Genomic DNA, 19905 nt, shown 5'->3' on the forward strand with positions numbered 1-19905 from the left:
TAACCACAAGACCAACTAACTATTAGTGACTGTTTACAGCATGAAACGTCTAAGAACAAAATAGTAGTCGCGAAATTTCCTGGGCATTAACTGTACCGTTTAGATTATTCAATTATTTGAAAACATCGTCACAGATTTCAAATGAAGTTCACGAACATGCAAAAAAAGTTCACGTATTGAAAAAAAAGTTCATGAATTCAAAGAAGTTCATTTTTTAATGAAAAGTTCAATATATTTGAATTTTATTTCTAATTCAAAAACAGTTTATGAATTTGTGAAAAACCACAAAATTGAAAAAAGTTCTTGAATTTGAAAAAAAATCATCAAGTTTGAAAAAATTTCATCGAATTGCAAAAAACTTCACCGATTTTGATAAAAGATTCAACGAATTTGAAAAACTTTTGTCAAATTTGTAAAAAAAATTCATCCAATTTGAAAAATAGTAACTGAATTTATAAAAATGTTTACCGATTTTGAAAAAATTGCACCGATTTTGAAAAACAGTTCATCTAATTTTAAAAAAATATTGAGTTTTAAGAAAATGTCTACCGATTTTGAAATGGTTCATCGATTTTGAAAAAAAGCTCATAAATTTGAAAAAGGATTCATTCATTTGAAATATAATTCACAAATTTGAAACAAGTTCTTTGATTTTGAAAAAAACTTCATCAACTTTGAAAAAAGTTCATCAAATTTGAAAAAAGTCATCGAATTTAAAAAAATCATCAAATTCAAAAAAAATTATAAAAAGTTCATCAATTTTGAAAAAAAACTTCACCAATTCTTATAGAAAGTTCATTCAACTAAGCAGTAGAAAAAAATAAAAATAAATGAAAAAGCGAGCAAAACCGTTCTGAACAAAAAAGAAAAAAACATAAGAGGAAAAGAGTGTGGAAGAGCACATGAGGTGAGGCAGGTGCAGTAGGTAGCACAAGGTGTGAACGAGCAGGAGGTCTTTTTTCTTAGGAAAGGCCATCATGGCTGCTTTGTTTCGAAAAGTGCCAAATAGAATCTGCCCTATCCGGGTGAACTCACACGCGAGATGCCGCCTGCACCGGATAAGTGCGCATAAAACGAAAAAATACAGACATAATTAAACCGGCCCAACTTGGATGAGACACACAATGAAGTAACAGACTATCACAACTTGAATATCCTACTCAGACACATTCTGCGTCGAACAGTTAACGTTTCACACAGAGAGCTAGCAATCGAGCAGTAACCTGGACCGGCCCATTAACGTGTTCCAGAGTTTCCGGTTTTGGGAACCTTCTAGAATTTCCTAGCCTATTATTTCCGGTTTTGAGAGCCTTCTGGAAGGTTCCCTGAAACGGTTTTCTAGTTTCTTTAGGGTTTTTTTCGTTTTTCTGTTTATTTTCCTTCTTCCTTTTTTTCTTTTCTTTTCCTTTTCTGTTTCTTTTTTCTTTTTCCGTTTCTTTTTTATTTTACAAGTTTAACTTCTTTTTAAAAAAGTTCATGTTTCAAAATTAGTTTGAAAGCTTAAAAAACATCGAGCTTTTCAAAAACTCTCATTTTTTATATATTCAAAAAATATTCAAATCTTTAGAAAATCCTTCGGGAATTTCAGAAAACATTTAATTTTTTGAAAAATCGTTCGGAATTTTTTGTTCTTTTTTTCAAAACTTTTAAATAATCACCTACATTTGAAAACATATTTCTGTTTTAAAAAATATTTCACAGATTTCAAAAATGTTCTTGTTTTCAAATTTTTGTTAACGTATAAAAAATTGTTCGGGATTTTATATTTTTTCGGGATTTTAAAAATTGTTCTCCATTTCAAAAAAAATCTAAAAATGCAAAACATGGTCATGATTATTTTTTAAAATCCATTATAAAATTTGTTAAAAAATCGTAAAATGTTCATGTTTACAAAAAAAGTTCAGAAATTTCAAAATGTGTTTGCCATTTCAGAAAATTGTTCGTGTTTATAAATAATGTTTTGTAATTTCATAAAATAACTCAAATTTTGGAATATTTTTTGGGATTCTTTCAAATACTGTTAAGTCTGCTACCGCTATTAGTTTTGAACTCTAGCAATGTATTTTAGAGTCGAGTCCTCTTCCTTCATAGTGGCTAGCAGCGAGCGCGGGTTCGATTCCCAGCAAACAGCAAAGAGCGAACTAGCTTTTTTGCGATTTTTTACCATCGCATTTGCAGGGCACCGCAATGGGCCGGCCCAGTTGGGCGCACCGGTTGCAATAGGTGACGTATTTGCCGCAGAATGCGGCACATAGGACCTCCCAAAAATCATGAGCTTCTATATGTCGCCAGTAGTGAGCGCGATCACCTATAGGGCTTGGCCCACCAAGAATGCAAAATACTGCACTATCTTCCGATGTTTCATGGTTGCCGCTTTATGGGCAAATAATCGACCGAGGCACAGCTATCGGTGAATAAAAATGGACCGGTCCCATTAACTACTGTTTTGGTTAAGTTTTATTGCTTTTTTATATTTATTTAAACTGTTCGAACATTTTAATATTTTTGCATTTAAAAATGTTCAGAAAATATAATTATTCCCATTTCCCGAAAATATTAATCAATTTGAAAGAATGTTCATGTTCTATATAAAAGTATATTAAAATGTTCAAAAAATGTTTGCAAATGTGAAAAAATCTTTCGATTTTTCAAAATATTTAAAAATTTGAATAAATGTTTTTCTAAAATCATCTTTTTAAAAATGGTCGCAAATTCAGATGCTTCACCTTCAACTATACAATTTTATCGCATTAAGCACCAAAGTATGCCCTTTCGGAAATGAAGCACCGCGCGAGCAACGAAAGTGGGCCAAGCTTAGGTAACAGTTTCGAATTTAGAAACCAAGGTTCTTGTCTAGGTTTTTAGTGTTTGGGAACCTTCTAGAAGGATATTACTTTGGGTTTTTCTTATTTATTCCATTAATTTTTAGGGGCTTTTTCTTTGAAATTTTTAAAAATATGCTACAAAAAATCCAAAAATGTTCACTTTCAAAAGAAGATTCACTTTTTCAAAATTCGAGTCTTTTAAAAAATGTTCGGGTTTTAAGAAATGTTCAAATTATTTGAAAAATATTTGGAATTTTAAAATTTGTTTGGTTTTTGTAAATTTCAATTTTTTAATAATAAGTCACTTTTAGAAAAGACTAAATTTATTATTTCTAGCGAAAACCAAAAATAGCAGCGGAAAATGAGAATAGACAAAAAATGCTCCGTATAATACATTGGCCGGCCTAGTCGGCGGCACACTGCGTGAATGGGCGACGTTATGTCACAGAATGTTCTTATATTTACCATTTTCAACTCGCCAAATAACACCTTTCTTCATCAATCTAAACCATATTCGATGTCGCAAGGCAGTCCCCAGCCGAACACCCACATCCCATGTGAGGAACGCTGCCTCGAGGCATGATGCTGGAAGGTAGGAGGGGCAGCGTCCCAACCCATCAAAAATAGAAAAGAAAAGGACAGCTGCACGATTTTAATCCTCCAATCTGTTCTAGAACCCAAGCTCTTGGGTGAATCTAAGGGCATCTCCAAGTCAACCACCAAACCGGGCACCGCGTCTATCCGTGGACCAGGGGCCTAGTCCGCAGACACTGATGCGGGAGCTGACCATCAAAAGCTATTTACATATGTTTGGTTACATTTCGAAATAAAATTTAACAAAATTGAACAAATTTGATGCATATTTAAACTAACCAGACGATACTCATTCATACTTGGATATTTTTTTTTACATAAAACCAGATTCTTTTCATCTAAACCGGAGCAAACTCGTTACATTTTGACATACTTGGACTTAACCGTACTCTAAACCTATTCAAAATGACCGCTGTTGCCTGTTCCCCATCTCCGGCAGGACATGAGCCCCGAGAGCTGAAGCTCTGGCTCCGCAGCCTGCAAGCGGCTAATCAACCGACGATTTGAGCCCACCAATTAAGCTTGGCTTTAGTGGGAGTGAAAGAGCGGTGGCCTTCTTGGGACCCGAGCTTCGGTGACCTACCATGCTCTACACTTTCTCGCTGTCGATAGAGCCCGCGAAAGTGCCGGCTTTGTGGTCACGGCGGCGGGGCACGGGCGTGGCGAAGCTGGCGATGTCATCCTCGGTCTCGCTCTTGTTGCAGACTTCATCCGCTACCTCGTCGATCTCCTCGAAGGTGGCTTCTAACTCCACTTGATGGAGGCGGTACAGCCAGCGGACGTGGTGGATGTCGCGGGCAGAGCGATAGGGGTTGAGCAAAGCCTCCTTCTCGACCGCCTCCTCCATTGGGGCATCCGCAACGCTACCTCCGCCTGCCTGCCGTCCTGCCAACCGATTTGTAATGGCGGTGATCTCCTTTCTCTGCTCAGAGGAGAGGTTGTCCCAAATGGCTTTGGAGCTGAAGGAGGCCATGGAGGGCGTGGTGCGGAGAGGAGAAAAGGAGCGAGGGAGGATGGATGCGGCTATGGTCGGGGCTGGAGTTCAAATAACAGGCGGATGGCAGGGCAACCAGCGAGGTTGTTAATGGTGGGTGGCAGACAGACGGATAGGTGGCACCGTAGCATGTTCCATGGCATCCGCACATGTTTAAGGTAGGTAGGTCGACGGACGGGCTGTCGTTTGAACTTGGAGATTACGCATGCACCGGGAAGCAGCACGGGCGGTGCTCTCGGCCCTCGAACCACTTCAATGCCGGAGCAACGTAAGAGGTCGTGTCCGCTTCGGGCTAGTATGAATGTGGCACTGGACCAGCGCTGACCGCTTCAGGCGGAAAAGGGTGCAGGGGAGTGAGAAGGTTTGGGTGGGTCAGGGCAGTCAGAAGCGGGTGTGGCAGTGGTCCGGACACCCGCATAGCCCGTGGTTTGCTTCCGGTTTGCGGAAAAAGGACGTCCGGACAGCTGAGCGGACCAATGTTTTTTCTAATGTGGTTACACATATTTTTTTGGGTGTAATTTTATTCGTGCTTCTTCATAGTTGAAATTGTAACTCCTCTGTGTATCCTTCGTAAGATATGTTTTTCATAGGTTAATTATAACTCCCTTTGAATCAGAGCTTACTTAGAGACAAGTTCAAACAAAAGTTAAATAGGTGAACCACGTCTCCGCGGTTCTATCGTGCCAAATCTTAACTTCTTTTTGTGAAAAGACGGGCACCTCCATAAGTTTCATTTCTAAATCCATATGGAGCATGCATGTCTAATAATCTATTTTATCCAACTTCTTTAAGATCAATGTTTAAATTATTCATAGCCCAACAGGGTTGGCCCAATTGAGTCTCAGATACGGACAGGGGGATGGGTTCACCGGGAGGGATTTCCCTTAGCGAACGATTTCGTTCGGGAAACTCCTCAGGCGAATGTTCCCCATATATTAGGATCCTTTCTTTCTTTAATGGAGTACTATATACAAGATATTTGTTGACCTAATAGAGTAATAGAAAAGGTTAATAAAAATCAATAAAGGAGGCGAAATAGAAAAGGTTAATAAAAAATCAACATCTTTTGTTGATATTTATGACAAAAGTAGGCGAATAGAATTGGAAAGGATCCAACACCGACACTTACAAACACTAGTTTTGTTTCCATTGAGCCATGCATGAACCTTGCAAGATACTGCACCAAAAAACGGAGCAGAGGCATCCACCTACGCAAACTTGCACCCACCCCATTTGGAGAACAACACATGTAACGAAAGCTACTTGCAATGATTTGCACCCACCAACACCAAACCAAACCATACCAAACCCCACACAAGTACGTCTAATAAAATCATATCACACCACACCCAATAAAGTGCATGATTGCCTCCGTTGCTCTTCAATTATCACCTTTTTTCTGCGAGAATCTTCAATTATCACTATGTCATTTTTGGAGATTACACTTCCCTGCATTTTTCTATTGACAATCTTTTTCTTGATAATCCTTTTTCCCTGCATTTTGTCAATGTTTTCGGACAAAAGCTTTTCCTTATTTCAGCTAATATAAATTAGAAAAGGGTTGTGCATCTGTTTATATTTTGTCACAAAACAGAGTAGATTTGAAAATGAAAAGAATAAATGAATGTGTCCACAATAGCGAATTGATACCATATATAACCTCTGAAATTTTTTGGTCACTCCTACTTAATATGGTTAGCAACTTGGCATATAATCTCAGTGGTGGATTATGCTGCCAGAGTATATCGCCGAAAGATTATAGGGGAGACTTCCAAGAGAAGGCAATCAGAATAAGAGAAGACTTCGTTTTCTGATAGATTTACTTCGTGGAAAAGGAATCACATAGAACTTTTCATAAAGAAATCACCAAAAAAAATTGGCAGAAAGAATGAATAACATAAGCGGTTTCTCAACTAGTTACAAATACACACCTTTTATGTCAACATGAATGATGCTACTATTTTCTTATTTATTATCAATAGTAATGGAATCAACCGGATGGTCGCTTGAAAAAGTTAGTGGTTAGATGCTTCAGAGGTCAACATCGCAATAGGTACCAGCTGATCACAAAGCTGATGGGTAAAACCCGTATTAGAGTAAGGGTTTGGAAAAAAAATTACCTATGAGTTCATAAATGAGAAAAAATCATACCCATTGGGTAAGCCGGGTACAGATGCGGGAAGGTAATACCCATACCACGTACCCGCATAACCGTATACTAATTCATTCTAACTGGTAGGTATCATGTGCCATTCACTAAGAATGAATAATCCCTAGCCGCTTACCCTAGTCTAATCCAGCTGCGAACCTCAACCCAAAATTCCCTCCCCTTACCCATCGCGCACTGTCACACCACACAAACCCCACCTCCCCCATCTCACTCTCACTGCAACCCTAGGTGGGAGGCGACATAGGCTACCCCCGCCGGCCGCTGCAGTTGCCTGCCTGCAAGCTACAATGACGCAATGGGCTGTCTTTGAAGGAAATATGCCCTAGAGGCAATAATAAAGTTGTTATTTATATTTCCTTATATCATGATAAATGTTTATTATTCATGCTAGGATTGTATTAACCGGAAACTTAGTACATGTGTGAATAAATAGACAAACAGAGTGTCACTAGTATGCCTTTACTTGACTAGCTCGTTGAATCAAAGATGGTTAAGTTTCCTAGCCATAGACATGAGCAGTCATTTGATTAATGGGATCACATCATTAGAGAATGATGTGATTGACTTGACCCATTCCGTTAGCTTATCACTTGATCGTTTAGTTTGTTGCTATTGCTTTCTTCATGACTTATATATGTTCCTATGACTATGAGATTATGCAACTCCCGAATACCGGAGGAACACTTAGTGTGCTATCAAACGTCACAACGTAACTGGGTGATTATAAAGATGCTCTACAGGTGTCTCCGATGGTGTTTGTTGAGTTGGCATAGATCGAGATTAGGATTTGTCACTCTGAGTATCGGAGAGGTATCTCTGGGCCCTCTTGGTAATGCACATCACTATGAGCCTTGCAAGCAATGTGACTAATGAATTAGTTACGGGATGATGCATTATGGAATGAGTAAAGAGACTTGCCGGTAACGAGATTGAACTAGGTATTGAGATACCGACGATCGAATCTCATGCAAGTAACATACCGATGACAAAGGGAACAACGTATGTTGTTATGCGGTTTGACCGATAAAGATCTTCGTAGAATATGTAGGAACCAATATGAGCATGCAGGTTCCGCTATTGGTTATTGACCGGAGATGAGTCTCGGTTATGTCTACATAGTTCTCGAACCCGTAGGGTCCGCACGCTTAACGTTCGGTGACGATCGGTATTATGAGTTTATGTGTTTTAATGTACCGAAGGTTGTTCGGAGTCCCGGATGTGATCACGAATATGACGAGGAGTCTCGAAATGGTCGAGACATAAAGATCGATATATTGGATGGCTATGTTTGGACATCGGAATGGTTTCGGGTGAGTTCGGGCATTTACCGGAGTACCAGGAGGTTATCAGAACCCCCGGGGAGTATATGGGCCTTAATGGGCCTTAGTGGGAGAGAGGAGGAGGAGGCCAAGGTGCCCCCCAGTGCAATCCGAATTGGGAGGGGGGCCGGCCCCCCTTTCCTTCTCCCTCTCTCCTCCTTCCTTCCTCTCCTACTCCAACTAGGGAAAGGGGGCCTCCCCTCCTCCACTCCTTTATATACGGGGGAAGGGGGCACCCCATAGACACATAAGTTGATTGTTTAGCCGTGTACGGTGCTCCCCTCCACAGATTTCCACCTCGGTCATATCGTTGCAGTGCTTAGGCAAAGCCCTGCGTCGGTAACTTCATCATAACCGTCATCACGCCGTCGTGCTGACGAAGCTCTCCCTCGACACTCAGCTGGACCTAGGGTTCGTGGGACGTCACCGAGCTGAACGTGTGCAGATCGCGGAGGTGCCATACTTTCGGTACTAGGATTGGTCGGATCGTGAAGACGTATGACTACATCAACCGCGTTGTCATAGCGCTTCCGCTTTCGGTCTACCAGGGTACGTGGACAACACTCTTCTCTCTCGTTGCTATGCATCACCTAGATGGATCTTGCGTGTGCGTAAGAATTTTTTTGAAATTATTGCGTTCCCCAACAATGGCATCAGAGCCAGGTCTATGCTTAGATGTTATATGCATGAGTAGAACACAAAGAGTTGTGGGCGATAATAGTCATACTGCTTACCAACATGTCATACTTTGATTCGGCGGTATTGTTGGATGAAGCGGCCCGGACCGACATTACGTGTACGCTTACGTGAGACTGGTTCTACCAACGTGCTGTGCACACAGGTGGCTGGCGGGTGTCAGTTTCTCCAACTTTAGTTGAATCAAGTGTGACTACGCCCGGTCCTTGTTGAAGGTTAAAACAGCACACTTGACGAAAAATCATTGTGGTTTTGATGCGTAGGTAAGAACGGTTCTTGCTCAGCCCGTAGCAGCCACGTAAAACTTGCAACAACAAAGTAGAGGACGTCTAACTTGTTTTTGCAGGGCATGTTGTGATGTGATATGGTCAAGACATTATGCTAAATTTTATTGTATGAGATGATCATGTTTTGTAACAGAGTTATCGGCAACTGGTAGGAGCCAAATGCTTGTCGCTTTATTGTATGCAATGCAATCGCCCTGTAATTGTTTTTACTTTATCACTAACCGGTAGCGATAGTCGTAGAAGCAATAGTTGGCGAGACGACAACGATGCTACGATGGAGATCAAGGTGTCGCGCCGGTGAGGATGGTGATCATGACGGTTCTTTGAAGATGGAGATCAAAGGCACAAGATGATGATGGCCATATCATATCACTTATATTGATTGCATGTGATGTTTATCCTTTATGCATCTTATTTTGCTTAGTTCGACGGTAGCATTATAAGATGATCTCTCACTAAATTTCAAGGTATAAGTGTTCTCCCTGAGTATGCACCGTTGCGAAAGTTCGTCGTGCCGAGACACCATGTGATGATTGGGTGTGATAAGCTCTACGTTCACATACAACGGCTGCAAGCCAGTTTTGCACACGCAGAATACTCGGGTTAAACTTGAAGAGCCTAGCATATGCAGATATGGCCTCGGAACACTGAGACCGAAAGGTCAAGCGTGAATCATATAGTAGATATGATCAACATAGTGATGTTCACCATTGAAAACTACTCCATCTCACGTGATGATCGGACATGGTTTAGTTGACTTGGATCACGTGATCACTTAGATGATTAGAGGGATGTCTATCTAAGTGGGAGTTCTTAAGTAATATGATTAATTGAACTTTAATTTATCATGAACTTAGTACATGATAGTATTTTGCATGTCTATGTTGTTGTAGATCAATGGCCCGTGCTACTGTTCCTTTGAATTTTAATGCGTTCCTAGAGAAAGCTAAGTTGAAAGATGATGGTAGCAACTACACGGACTGGGTCCGTAACTTGAGGATTATCCTCATTGCTGCACAAAAGAATTACGTCCTGGAAGCACCGCTAGGTGCAAGACCCGCTGTAGGAGCAACGCCGGACGTTGTGAACGTCTGGCAGAGCAAAGCTGATGACTACTCGATAGTTCAGTGTGCCATGCTTTACAGCTTAGAACCGGGACTTCAACGACGTTTTGAACGTCATGGAGCATATGAGATGTTCCAGGAGTTGAAGTTAATATTTCAAGCAAATGCCCGGATTGAGAGATATGAAGTCTCCAATAAGTTCTACAGCTGCAAAATGGAGGAGAATAGTTCTGTCAGTGAGCATATACTCAAAATGTCTGGGTATCATAATCACTTGACTCAGCTGGGAGTTAATCTTCCAGTTGATAGTGTCATTGATAGAGTTCTTCAATCACTGCCACCAAGCTACAAGAGCTTCGTGATGAACTATAATATGCAAGGGATGGATAGGACAATTCCCGAGCTCTTCGCGATGCTAAAGCCTGTGGAGGTAGAAATAAAGAAGGAGCATCAAGTGATGATGGTCAACAAGACCACCAGTTTCAAGAAAAATGGTAAAGGGAAGAAGGGGAACTTCAAGAAGAACAGCAAGCAAGTTGTTGTTCAAGTGAAGAAGCCCAAGTCTGGACCTAAGCCTAAGACTGAGTGCTTCTACTGCAAAGGGACTGGTCACTGAAAGCGGAACTGCCCCAAGTATTTGGCGGATAAGAAGGATGGTAAGGTGAACAAAGGTATATGTGATATACATGTTATTGATGTGTACCTTACTAATGCTCGCAGTAGTGCCTGGGTATTTGATACTGGTTCTGTTGCTAATATTTGCAACTCGAAACAGGGACTACGGATTAAGCGAAGATTGGCTAAGGACGAGGTGACGGTGCGCGTGGGAAATGGTTCCAAAGTCGATGTGATCGCCGTCGGCACGCTACCTCTACATCTACCTTCGGGATTAGTTTTAGACCTGAATAATTGTTATTTTGTGCCAGCGTTAAGCATGAACATTATATCTGGATCTTGTTTGATGCGAGACAGTTATTCATTTAAATCCGAGAATAATGGTTGTTCTATTTATATGAGTAATATCTTTTATGGTCATGCACCCTTGAAGAGTGGTCCATTTTTTTGAATCTCGATAGTAGTGACACACATATTCATAATATTGAAGCCAAAAGATGCAGAGTTTATAATGATAGTGCAACTTATTTGTGGCACTACCGTTTAGGTCATATTGGTGTAAAGCGCATGAATAAACTCCATTCTGATGGATTTTTGGAATCACTTGGTACTTGCGAACCATGCCTCATGGGCAAGATGGCTAAAACTCCATTCTCCGGAACAATGGAGCGAGCAACAGATTTATTAGAAATCATACATACTGATGTATGTGGTCCAATGAATATTGAGGCTCGCGGCGGGTATCGTTATTTTCTGACCTTCACAGATGATTTGAGCAGATATAGGTATATCTACTTGATGAAACATAAGTCTGAAACATTTGAAAAGTTCAAAGAATTTAAGAGTGAAGTGGAAAATCATCGTAACAAGAAAATAAAGTTTCTGCGATCTGATCGTGGAGGAGAATATTTGAGTTACGAGTTTGGTCTTCATTTGAAACAATGCGGAATAGTTTTGCAACTCACGCCACCCGGAACACCACAGGGTAATGGTGTGTCCGAACGTCGTAACCGCACTTTACTAGATATGGTGCGATCTATGATGTCTCTTACTGATTTACCGCTATCATTTTGGGGTTATGCTTCAGATACGGCTACATTCACGTTAAATAGGGCACCATCTAAATCCGTTGAGACGACACCTTATGAACTGTGGTTTGGCAAGAAACCCAAGTTATCGTTTCTTAAAGTTTGGGGCTACGATGCTTATGTGAAAAAGCTTCAACCTGATAAGCTCGAACCCAAATCGGAGAAATGTGTCTTCATAGGATACCCAAAAGAGACTATTTGGTACACCTTCTATCACAGATCCTAAGGCAAGACATTTGTTGCTAAGAATGGATCCTTTCTAGAGAAGGAGTTTCTCTCGAAAGAAGTGAATGGGAGGAAAGTAGAACTTGATGAGGTAACTGTACCTGCTCCCTTATTGGAAAGTAGTTCATCACAGAAATCAGTTCCTGTGAATCCTATACCAATTAGTAAGGAAGCTAATGATGATGATCATGTAACTTCAGATTAAGTTACTACCAAAGCTCGTAGGTCAACCAGAGTAAGATCCGCACCAGAGTGGTACGGTAATCCTGTTCTGGAGGTCATGTTACTTGACCATGACGAACCTACGAACTATGAGGAAGCGATGATGAGCCCAGATTCCGCGAAATGGCTTGAGGCCATGAAACCTGAGATGGGATCCATGTATGAGAACAAAGTGTGGACTTTGGTTGACTTGCCCGATGATGGCAAGCCATAGAAAATAAATGGATCTTCAAGAAGAAGATTGACGCTGACGGTAATGTTACTGTCCACAAAGCTCGACTTGTTGCGAAAGGTTTTCGACAAGTTCAAGGAGTTGACTACGATGAGACCTTCTCACCCATAGCGATGCTTAAGTCCGTCCGAATCATGTTAGTAGTTGCTGCATTTTATGATTATGAAATTTGGCAAATGGATCTAAAGACTGCATTCCTGAATGGATTTCTGGAAGAAGAGTTGTATATGATGCAACCCGGAGGTTTTATCAATCCAAAGGATGCTAACAAAGTGTGCAAGCTCCAGCGATCCATTTATGGACTGGTGCAAGCATCTCGGAGTTGGAATAAACGTTTTGATAGTGTGATCAAAGCATATGGTTTTATACAGACTTTTGGAGAAGCCTGTATTTACAAGAAAGTGAGTGGGAGCTCTGTAGCATTTCTAATATTATATGTGGATGACATATTGTTCATTGGAAATGGTATAGAATTTTCTGGATAGCATAAAAGGATACTTGAATAAGAGTTTTTCAATGGAAGACCTCGGTGAAGCTGCTTATATATTGGGCATCAAGATCTATAGAGATAGATCAAGACGCTTAATTGGATTTTCACAAAGCACATACCTTGATAAAGTTTTGAAGAAGTTCAAAATGGATCAAGCAAAGAAAGGGTTCTTGCCTGTGTTACAAGGTGTGAAATTGAGTCAGACTCAATGCCCGACCACTACAGAAGATAGAGGGAAAATGAAAGTCATTCCCTATGCTTCAGCCATAGGTTCTATCATGTATGCAATGCTCTGTATCAGACCTGATGTGTGCCTTGCTATTAGTTTAGCAGGGAGGTACCAAAGTAACCCAGGAGTGGATCACTGGACAACGGTCAAGAACATCCTGAAATACCTAAAAAGGACTAAGGATATGTTTCTCGTTTATGGAGGTGACAAAGAGCTCATCGTAAATGGTTACGTCGATGCAAGCTTTGACACTGATCCGGATGACTCTAAGTCACAAACCGGATACATATTTATATTGAACGGTGGAGCTGTCAGTTGGTGCAGTTCTAAGCAAAGCGTCGTGGCGGGATCTACGCGTGAAGCAGAGTACATAGTTGCTTCGGAAGCAGCAAATGAAGGAGTCTGGATGAAGGAGTTCATATCCGATCTAGGTGTCATACCTAGTGCATCGGGTCCAATGAAAATATTTTGTGACAATACTGGTGCAATTGCCTTGGCAAAGGAATCCAGATTTCACAAGAGAACCAAGCACATCAAGAGACGCTTCAATTCCATCCGTGATCAAGTCAAGGAGGGAGACATAGAGATTTGCAAGATACATACGGATCTGAATGTTGCAGACCCGTTGACTAAGCCTCTCTCATGAGCAAAACATGATCAGCACCAAGACTCCATGGGTGTTAGAATCATTACTGTGTAATCTAGATTATTGACTCTAGCGCAAGTGGGAGACTGAAGGACATATGCCCTAGAGGCAATAATAAAGTTGTTATTTATATTTCCTTATATCATGATAAATGTTTATTATTCATGCTAGGATTGTATTAACCGGAAACTTAGTACATGTGTGAATAAATAGACAAACAGAGTGTCACTAGTATGCCTTTACTTGACTAGCTCGTTGAATCAAAGATGGTTAAGTTTCCTAGCCATAGACATGAGCAGTCATTTGATTAACGGGATCACATCATTAGAGAATGATGTGATTGACTTGACCCATTCCGTTAGCTTATCACTTGATCGTTTAGTTTGTTGCTATTGCTTTCTTCATGACTTATATATGTTCCTATGACTATGAGATTATGCAACTCCCGAATACCGGAGGAACACTTAGTGTGCTATCAAACGTCACAACGTAACTGGGTGATTATAAAGATGCTCTACAGGTGTCTCCGATGGTGTTTGTTGAGTTGGTATAAATCGAGATTAGGATTTGTCACTCCGAGTATCGGAGAGGTATCTCTGGGCCCTCTCGGTAATGCACATCACTATAAGCCTTGCAAGCAATGTGACTAATGAGTTAGTTACGGTATGATGCATTACGGAATGAGTAAAGAGACTTGCCGATAACGAGATTGAACTAGGTATTGAGATACCGACAATCGAATCTCGGGCAAGTAACATACCGATGACAAAGGGAACAACGTATGTTGTTATGCAGTTTGACCGATAAAGATCTTCGTAGAATATGTAGGAACCAATATGAGCATCCAGGTTCCGCTATTGGTTATTGACCAGAGATGATTCTCAGTCATGTCTACATAGTTCTCGAACCCGTAGGGTCCGCACGCTTAACGTTCGGTGACGATCAGTATTATGAGCTTATGTGTTTTTCTGTACCGAAGGTTGTTTGGAGTCCCGGATGTGATCACGGACATGACGAGGAGTCTCGAAATGGTCAGGACATAAAGATCGATATATTGGATGGCTATGTTTGGACATCGGAATGGTTCCGGGTGAGTTCGGGCATTTACCGGAGTACCGGGAGGTTATCGGAACCCCCCGGGGAGTATCTGGGCCTTAATGGGCCTTAGTGGGAGAGAGGAGGAGGCGGCCAAGGTGGGGGCGCCCCCCCAAGCCCAATCCGAATTGGGAGGAGGGCCGCCCCCCCCCCTTTCCTTCTCCCTCTCTCCTCCTTCCTTCCTCTCCTACTCCAACTAGGGAAAGGGGGGAATCCTACTCCCGGTGGGAGTAGGACTCCCCCTTGGGCGCGCCATAGAGAGGGCCAGCCCTCCCCTCCTCCACTCCTTTATATACGGGGGAAGGGGGCACACAAGTTGATTGTTTAGCCGTGTGCGGTGCCCCCCTCCACAGATTTCCACCTCGGTCATATCGTTGCAGTGCTTAGGCGAAGCCCTGCGTCGGTAATTTCATCATCACCGTCATCACGCCGTCGTGCTGACGAAGCTCTCCCTCGACACTCAGCTGGATCTAGAGTTCGTGGGACGTCACCTGCTACCGCTTGAGCACTGCGTTGGTTTTCCCTTGAAGAGGAAAGGGTGATGCAGCAAAGTAGCGTAAGTATTTCCCTCAGTTTTTGAGAACCAAGGTATCAATCCAGTAGGAGGCCACGCACGAGTCCCTCGCACCTACACAAACAAATAAATCCTCGCAACCAACGCGATAAGGGGTTGTCAATCCCTACACGGTCACTTACGAGAGTGAGATCCGATAGATATGATAAGATAATATTTTTGGTATTTTTTTATGATAAAGATGCAAAGTAAAATAAAAGGCAATAAAAATAACTAAGTGTTGGAAGATTAATATGATGGAAAATAGACCCGGGGGCCATAGGTTTCACTAGTGGCTTCTCTCAAGAGCATAAGTATTTACGGTGGGTGAACAAATTACTGTTGAGCAATTGACAGAATTGAGCATAGTTATGAGAATATCTAGGTATGATCATGTATGTAGGCATCACGTCCGAGACAAGTAGACCGACTCCTACCTGCATCTACTACTATTACTCCACACATCGACCGCTATCCAGCATGCATCTAGAGTATTAAGTTCATAAGAACAGAGTAACGCTTTAAGCAAGATGACATGATGTAGAGCGATAAACTCATGCAATATGATATAAACCCCATCTTGTTATCCTCGATGGCAACAATACAATACGTGCCTTGCTGCCCCTACTGTCACTTGGAAAGGACACCGCAAGATTGAACCCAAAGCTAAGCACTTCTCCCATTGCAAGAAAGATCAATCTAGTAGGGCAAACCAAACTGATAATTCGAAGAGACTTGCAAAGATAACCAATCATACATAAAAGAATTCAGAGAAGATTCAAATATTGTTCATAGATAAACTTGATCATAAACCCATAATTCATCGGTCTCAACAAACACACCACAAAAGAAGATTACATCGAATAGATCTCCACGAGAGAGGGGAGAACATTGTATTGAGATCCAAAAATAGAGAAGAAGCCATCTAGCTAATAACTATGGACCCGAAGGTCTGAGGTGAACTACTCACACATCATCGGAGAGGCTATGGTGTTGATGTAGAAGCCCTCCGTGATCGATGCCCCCTCCGGTGGAGCTCCGGAACAGGCCCCAAGATTGGATCTCACGGGTACAGAAGGTTGCGGTGGTGGAATTAGGTTTTTGGCTCCGTATCTGTTAGTTTGGGGGTACATAGGTATATATAGGAGGAAGAAGTACGTCGGTGGAGCAACGTGGGGCCCACGAGGGTGGAGGGCGCGCCCAGGGGGGTAGGCGCGCCCCCTACCTCGTGGCTTCCTGGTTGATGTCTTGACGTAGGGTCCAAGTCCTCTGGATCACGTTCGTTCCAAAAATCACGTTCCCGAAGGTTTCATTCCGTTTGGACTCCGTTTGATATTCTTTTTCTGCAAAACTATGAAATAGGCAAAAAAAATAGCAATTCTGGGCTGGGCCTCCGGTTAATAGGTTAGTCCCAAAAATAATATAAAAGTGTATAATAAAGCCCATTAATGTCCAAAACAGAATATAATATAGCATGGAACAATAAAAAATTATAGATACATTGGAGACGTATCAAGCATCCCCAAGCTTAATTCCTGCTCGTCCTCGAGTAGGTAAATGATAAAAACAGAATTTTTGATATGGAATGCTACTTGGCATAATTGCAATGTAATTCTTCTCAATTGTGGTATGAATATTCAGATCCGAAAGATTCAAGATAAAAGTTCAATATTGACATAAAAATAATAATACTTCAAGCATACTAACTAAGCAATTATGTCCTCTCAAAATAACATGGCCAAAGAAAGTTCATCCCTACAAAATCATATAGTTTAGTCATGCTCCATTTTCGTCACACAAGAATGCTCTCATCATGCACAACCCCGATGACAAGCCAAGCAATTGTTTCATACTTTAGTAATCTCAAACTTTTTCAACCTTCACGCAATACATGAGCGTGAGCCATGGATATAACACTATGGGTGGAATAGAATATAATGATGGGGGTTATGTGGAGAAGACAAAAAAGGAGAAAGTCTCACATCAACGAGGCTAATCAATGAGCTATGGAGATGCCCATCGATTGATGTTAATGCAAGGAGTAGGGATTGCCATGCAACGGATGCACTAGAGCTATAAATATATGAAAGCTCAACAAAAGAAACTAAGTGGGTGTGCATCCAACTTGCTTGCTCATGAAGACCTAGGGCATTTGAGGAAGCCCATTGTTGGAATATACAAGCCAAGTTCTATAATGAAAAGTTCCCACTAGTATATGAAAGTGACAAAACAAGAGACTCTCTATCATGAAGATTATGGTGCTACTTTGAAGCACAAGTGTGGTAAAAAGGATAGTAATATTGTCCCTTCTCTCTTTTTTCTCTCATTTTTTGGGCCTTCTCTTTTTTTATGGCCTTTCTTTTTTTTACCTCACTTGGGACAATTCTCTAGAAAATGATGATCATCACACTTCTATTTATTTACAACTCAATGATTACAGCTCGATACTAGAACAAACTATGTCTCTATATGAATGCCTCCAGCGGTGTACCGGGATATGCAATGAACCAAGAGTGACATGTATGAAAGAATTATGAATGGTGGCTTTGCCACAAATACTATGTCAACTACATGATCATGCAAAGCAATATGACAATGATGAACGTGTCATGATAAACGGAACGGTGGAAAGTTGCATGGCAATATATCTCGGAATGGCTATGGAAATGCCATAATAGGTAGGTATGGTGGCTGTTTTGAGGAAGATATAAGGAGGTTTATGTGTGAAAGAGCGTATCATATCACGGGGTTTGGATGCACCGGCGAAGTTTGCACCAACTCTCAATGTGAGAAAGGGCAATGCACGGTACCGAAGAGGCTAGCAATGATGGAAAGGTGAGGGTGCGTATAATCCATGGACTCAACATTAGTCATAAAGAACTCACATACTTATTGCAAAAATCTAGAAGTCATCAAGAACCAAGCACTACGCGCATGCTCCTAGGGGGATAGATTGGTAGGAAAATACCATCGCTCGTCCCGACCGCCACTCATAAGGAGGACAATCAAAGAACACCTCATGTTTCAAATTTGTTACATAACGTTTAACATACGTGCATGCTACGGGACTTGCAAACTTCAACACAAGTATTTCTCAAATTCACAACTACTCAACTAGCACAACTTTAATATCAGTATCTCCATATCTCAAAACAATCATCAAGCATCAAACTTCTCTTAGTATTCAACACACTCATAAGAAAGTTTTTACTAGACTTGAATACCTAGCATATTAGGATTATTTAAGCAAATTACCATGCTATTTAAGACTCTCAAAATAATATAAGTGAAGCATGAGAGAATAATAGTTTCTATAAAACAAAAGTTACCACCGTGCTCTAAAAGATATAAGTGAAGTACTAGAGCAAAAACTATATAGCTCAAAAGATATAAGTGAAGCACATAGAGTATTCAAATAATTTTCGAATCATGTGTGTCTCTCTCAAAAGGTGTGTACAGCAAGGATGATTGTGGTACTAAAAAGCAAAAACTCAAATCATACAAGACGCTCCAAGCAAAACACATATCATGTGGTGAATAAAAATATAGCTCCAAGTAAAATTACCGATGGAAGTAGACGAAAGAGGGGATGCCTTTCGGGGCATCCCCAAGCTTTGGCTTTTTGGTGTCCTTAGATTATCTTGGGGTGCCATGGGCATCCCCAAGCTTAGGCTCTTGCCACTCCTTGTTCCATAATCCATCAAATCTTTCACCCAAAACTTGAAAACTTCACAACACAAAACTTAACAGAAAATCTCGTGAGCTCCTTTAGCGAAAGAAAACAAAACACCACTTCAAGGTACTGTAATGAACTCATTCTTTATTTATATTGGTGTTAAACCTACTGTATTCCAACTTCTCTATCGTTTATAAACTATTTTACTAGCCATAGATTCATCAAAATAAGCAAACAACACACGAAAAACAGAATCTGTCAAAAACAGAACAGTCTGTAGTAATCTGTAACTAACGCAAACTTCTGGAACTCCAAAAATTCAGCCAAAATAGGAAGACCTAGACAATTGGTTTATTGATCAGAAGCAATTGGAATCAATATTTGATCACGTTCTGGTGATTTTTAACAATTATTTTCGTGAACAGAAATGTTTTGGAATTTTCTGCAAGATCAAATAACTATCATCCAAGAAGATCCTATAGGTTTAACTTGGCACAAACACTAATTAAAACATAAAAACAAGTCTAACTAGAGGCTAGATCAAATATTTATTCCTTAACAAAAGCAAAAAGCAAAAACTAAAAATAAAATTGGGTTGCCTCCCAACAAGCGCTATCGTTTAACGCCCCTAGCTAGGCATAAAAGCAAGGATAGATCTAGGTATTGCCATCTTTGATAGGCAATCCATAAGTGGCTCTCATGATAGATTCATCTGGTAATTTTATTTTCTTTCTAGGAAAATGTTCCATGCCTTTCCTTAACGGAAATTGGAATCTAATATTTCCTTCCTTCATATCAATAATTGCACCGATCATTCTAAGGAAAGGTCTACCAAGAATAATAGGACATGAAGGATTGCAATCTATATCAAGAACAATAAAATCT

The 19905-nt window shown here is 40.8% G+C and overlaps 1 protein-coding gene across 1 annotated transcript in view; it reads left to right on the forward strand.

The window, feature by feature from the left end:
• The window catches only part of LOC123157121 (uncharacterized), a 123810-nt gene extending 119884 nt beyond the window's left edge, over positions 1 to 3926 (forward strand). Inside the window, exon 3 of the mRNA XM_044575370.1 lies at positions 3859 to 3926. Coding sequence (XP_044431305.1) covers positions 3859 to 3926 — 68 coding nt within the window. The remainder of the gene's footprint in view (positions 1 to 3858) is intronic.
• Positions 3927 to 19905: the final 15979 nt, after the last annotated feature.

This window comes from Triticum aestivum, chromosome 1D (genome assembly GCF_018294505.1).
Source record: "Triticum aestivum cultivar Chinese Spring chromosome 1D, IWGSC CS RefSeq v2.1, whole genome shotgun sequence".
In the NCBI taxonomy this organism is placed as follows: domain Eukaryota; kingdom Viridiplantae; phylum Streptophyta; class Magnoliopsida; order Poales; family Poaceae; genus Triticum; species Triticum aestivum.